The following is a 3,555-nucleotide window of genomic DNA, read 5'->3' as shown; positions in this document are numbered from 1 at the left end:
CTCTCCACCTTGTCAGTGAGTGTATATGAACAGGCTAAACCTACCAATGCCAATATTGCTTGTCATTAAGGGACAGACATTAACACCCACTCTCCTCTCAAAAGTTACATTATTGGTTTATTGGTGGGGCTTGTATTTACCGTCATCAAAATATCATACATTCATCAATCAACACCACGATTCTTATTGTTACAATTACTAAAATTGTTTTCATATAAAAATAAAGTAATAACAAATATATAATTAATCAATTGAATGAATATATAGAGGTAAAGTTTCCAATGTTTCATGTATCATTATCTAAAATTGGCTTGTCATTTATACCCAAAAAACATCTCTGTGCTTATACATACAGGTTCCTACACATTTTATAAGAACACTGAGGCTAAAATTGCTTAAAAATTAAGAACAATATAAGAACAAATTGAGGCTGAGGTAAAATGTCTAATGAGATTTTTATATTTAAAAACTCAAAAAAAACCCCCAAAAATTATATCTACTACCTTGTGTGCAGTAGGTGTGTAATACGCTCTATACACTTTTTTTTTTTTATAAGAACACATTTTGTAAGAACACTGAGGCTGAAATTGCTTAAAAATCAAGAACAAAATAAGAACAAATTGAGGCTGCGGTAGAATGTATCAAACTAAAAAAACAAAAACTTATATCTGCACCTTATGTGCAGTAGGTGTGACTATGTAATACCCTCTATAATACAGTACAGTAGGTGTACCTACCTTCCATTTGGGGCCATTTTTTAATCGGGGCCTTTTTTTGTGGGGCTATTTTTTGCTGGGCCTTTCATTCAGGGGCCATTTTTTGCAGGGCCGCTTTACCTCCCAGTACAGTGTATACTGCTGTACAATAATAATTTTCTATGTTTGAAAAGTGTGTTATAAGAACAAAATAAGAACAATTTGAGCCTGAAATTGGCCAAAAAATAAGAACACTGAGCATGGGCAAAACTTTACTGGTTCTTATATAAAAAAAAAAAAGAGTGCCTTGTATTTTATAATTAAAAATTACTTAAAATATATAAATTGTGTCAGTGGCGGATCCAAGTATTCAAAATAAAGGGAGCACAGAGAAGAACTTAACACAGAAGAGGGTTTATACCACCTCAGCCCTACCATGGTTGGAAAAAAAATTTATGATTATGGAACCTTTAGATGGCCGGAAAGGGCATTCTAGTCAGACTTAAATTTGAAATATAATTTTCTTTTTTCCTTATTTCTTACATAATTTTGAAATATTTAGGAGGCCTACACACCCCCCACCCCCCTTTGAATCCACCACTGTGTGTCCTATTAAATTCAGAATACCTACAATATTTTTTAACAAAACTCTGTCCTTTAATGCTTGTCGCTACTTCTAGAACCTCTGCAAATTTGTTCAAGCTTTCTACATCATTGGTCAATAAAAGTTTATCCACGAGGTATTGTAAGACGGCATAGGCACGATTTTCATACTTAATAACTCCAGCACCTTTGTCTTTCTTATAGAAATATACTACATTTGACAACTCGTAACTGCCCAGGGTGTGACGTACACTGATCAGCATTCTTGTAAATGCAGAGATTACAGAAGACTTGTGTGTGTATTGTTGGGAGCCAATTTTTTCCAAAAATTCACTTTGTAGTTTAATTCGTTTCATTAATGTCAAAGCATCATATACAATGTGAATGTTATTTTCTGAAAGCAAATTGGCTTTTTCCAATTCTTCAAGTATTTCTTTTGGGTTCTTGTGTTGTTGGTTTATGTCCAGTACTGATGATGCAATGAATCGTAAGCAATCACAATCTTCCTCTGATACTATTCGTGTTGACAACCACAAAAGGTTTTGGGTAAATGCAGCCATCTTGAAACCTAAATGACAATATATATACACATTAAAGACAATAGCTAGGTTCATATATGGGATAGCCACATGCTGCATTTTTCTCAATTAGCAGCTATGGTCTAGTAGTGGTGACCAACAATTAATAATATGTGATTAAGTCATGTATCATTAACTGTATTACCATACCTTGAGATCTTAACATTGTCGAGGTAAAATACAACCCCAATGTACAGTATTCTGGTGGTAGATTAAGATTTTATCATTTTTAAGTCTCTTCTCAATTGTATTACAGTAATTTAAACAGAGCAATTTTGTAAAACAGACTTACATCTTGTCTGAAACTGTATCCTAGCTATATAAATATGTTTTAAATGAACAATAAAATAAATAATATAAAATAAGTATAAAAAAAATTGAATGATGGTTTCAAAGTTGCGAATAGGGAAGTTTCACATTCACAAGAACGATTAACCAATACGGTTACACCATCATTTTTTTAGTCAGTCCATCTCATACAGCAGCATATCTGTCACAGGGTAGGCGATTTATGACTTTCAAATGAATCCATGATCATCAGCTCGTATATGTATCGTTGAGAATGTTTTTGGCACGATACGTTAATGAAGATGAGGTATTCGTTATCGTTTTCGCAAGGACTTTTAACTGTTACCAGGATAGGAAGCTGGCTGGTTTAAGCCGTCTAACTTGATTTAGCCTTATGTGCGGTATTGTTATGCAAATGAGCTAGATAAGCACAATCTGCACATGCTCAGAAAAACAAAACTTTCCTTAGCCACACTGCGTATCAGCTAGGCATACAGCAGCTAGGCCTAGCTTATCTTATTTTAGTTTGTTACGCACCACTAACTTAGGCTGTTTGTCATCACTTCAAGATGTCTACCGATTCGTGGAAAAGGCCTATTAAAATCCAAATATTGGCGTTGTGAGCAATACACTTTAATTTTATATAGGTAAGTAGTAAGTATATGAATAATTTTAATGCACTAGTTAGTTGATAACTTCATTCTAATTTGTTTTGGGTCTTTTTTCTGCATTTTTATAAGCAGTTAGACATGATCATTTCGGTCGCGCTTCGTTTCGGTCGCGCTTCGTTTTTGTCGCGCTTCATTTCGGTCGCGGTTCGTTTTCAACAAATATACGGAGCGCCAATGGAGTTTCGAAACGCTAAATTTAATATAACTAGGCCTAATTATCATTGCAAGTTCGTCAATCGGTTTATCATACTTTTTCATTTATGTTTTAGATGTGTATAAGAGACAGGTACGAACATGTGCGATGGTTCAGGTATGTAGTTGTTCGCCTATACAGACCCTATAATGTAGGGTTTGTGGCCATGGACTATACGACGTGTTGTTTTCTTGTCTATTAATTATTTTACATAAGCGTAATACAGACATAGATTATGATCATTAACCTCTGTTGTGTGTTATAACAGTATTATTCAGGGCCGGCGGAACGTTTTTCAGAGTGGTGGTGGGGGGGGGGGGACCCACTTATAAGATGAATGGGAATATGAATCATGCAGATTTGGAATCAAATCTAGGGGGTCTGGGGTCCTCCCCCGGGAAAATTTTGATATCTAGCTTTTCCGACTTCTGAGGTGTCTTAATTACTTTTAAGTTCTTCAAAATTCAAGGTTTTCCCCTCTTGAAAATTATTATAATGAATCAATGAACCCAAAGAGAAAATGGAGG

At 34.7% G+C, this 3,555-nt stretch overlaps 1 protein-coding gene across 2 annotated transcripts in view; it reads right to left on the bottom strand.

Moving 5' to 3' along the window:
* Nucleotides 1-1,865, bottom strand: part of LOC117112909 — a 26,543-nt gene extending 24,678 nt beyond the window's left edge. For both annotated transcript variants that reach the window (XM_033256126.1, XM_033256127.1), the window contains exon 1: nt 1,327-1,865. In XM_033256126.1, coding sequence (XP_033112017.1) covers nt 1,327-1,858 — 532 coding nt within the window. In that variant the 5' untranslated portion in view covers nt 1,859-1,865. The remainder of the gene's footprint in view (nt 1-1,326) is intronic.
* Between the last annotated feature and the right edge of the window lie 1,690 nt (nt 1,866-3,555).

Source organism: Anneissia japonica, unplaced genomic scaffold (genome assembly GCF_011630105.1).
Source record: "Anneissia japonica isolate Jap-2015-1 unplaced genomic scaffold, ASM1163010v1 scaffold287713_len945575_cov184, whole genome shotgun sequence".
Taxonomy (NCBI): domain Eukaryota; kingdom Metazoa; phylum Echinodermata; class Crinoidea; order Comatulida; family Comatulidae; genus Anneissia; species Anneissia japonica.
Note: the sequence above shows the minus strand (reverse complement) of the source record. Positions and strands in the feature narration are given on the sequence as shown.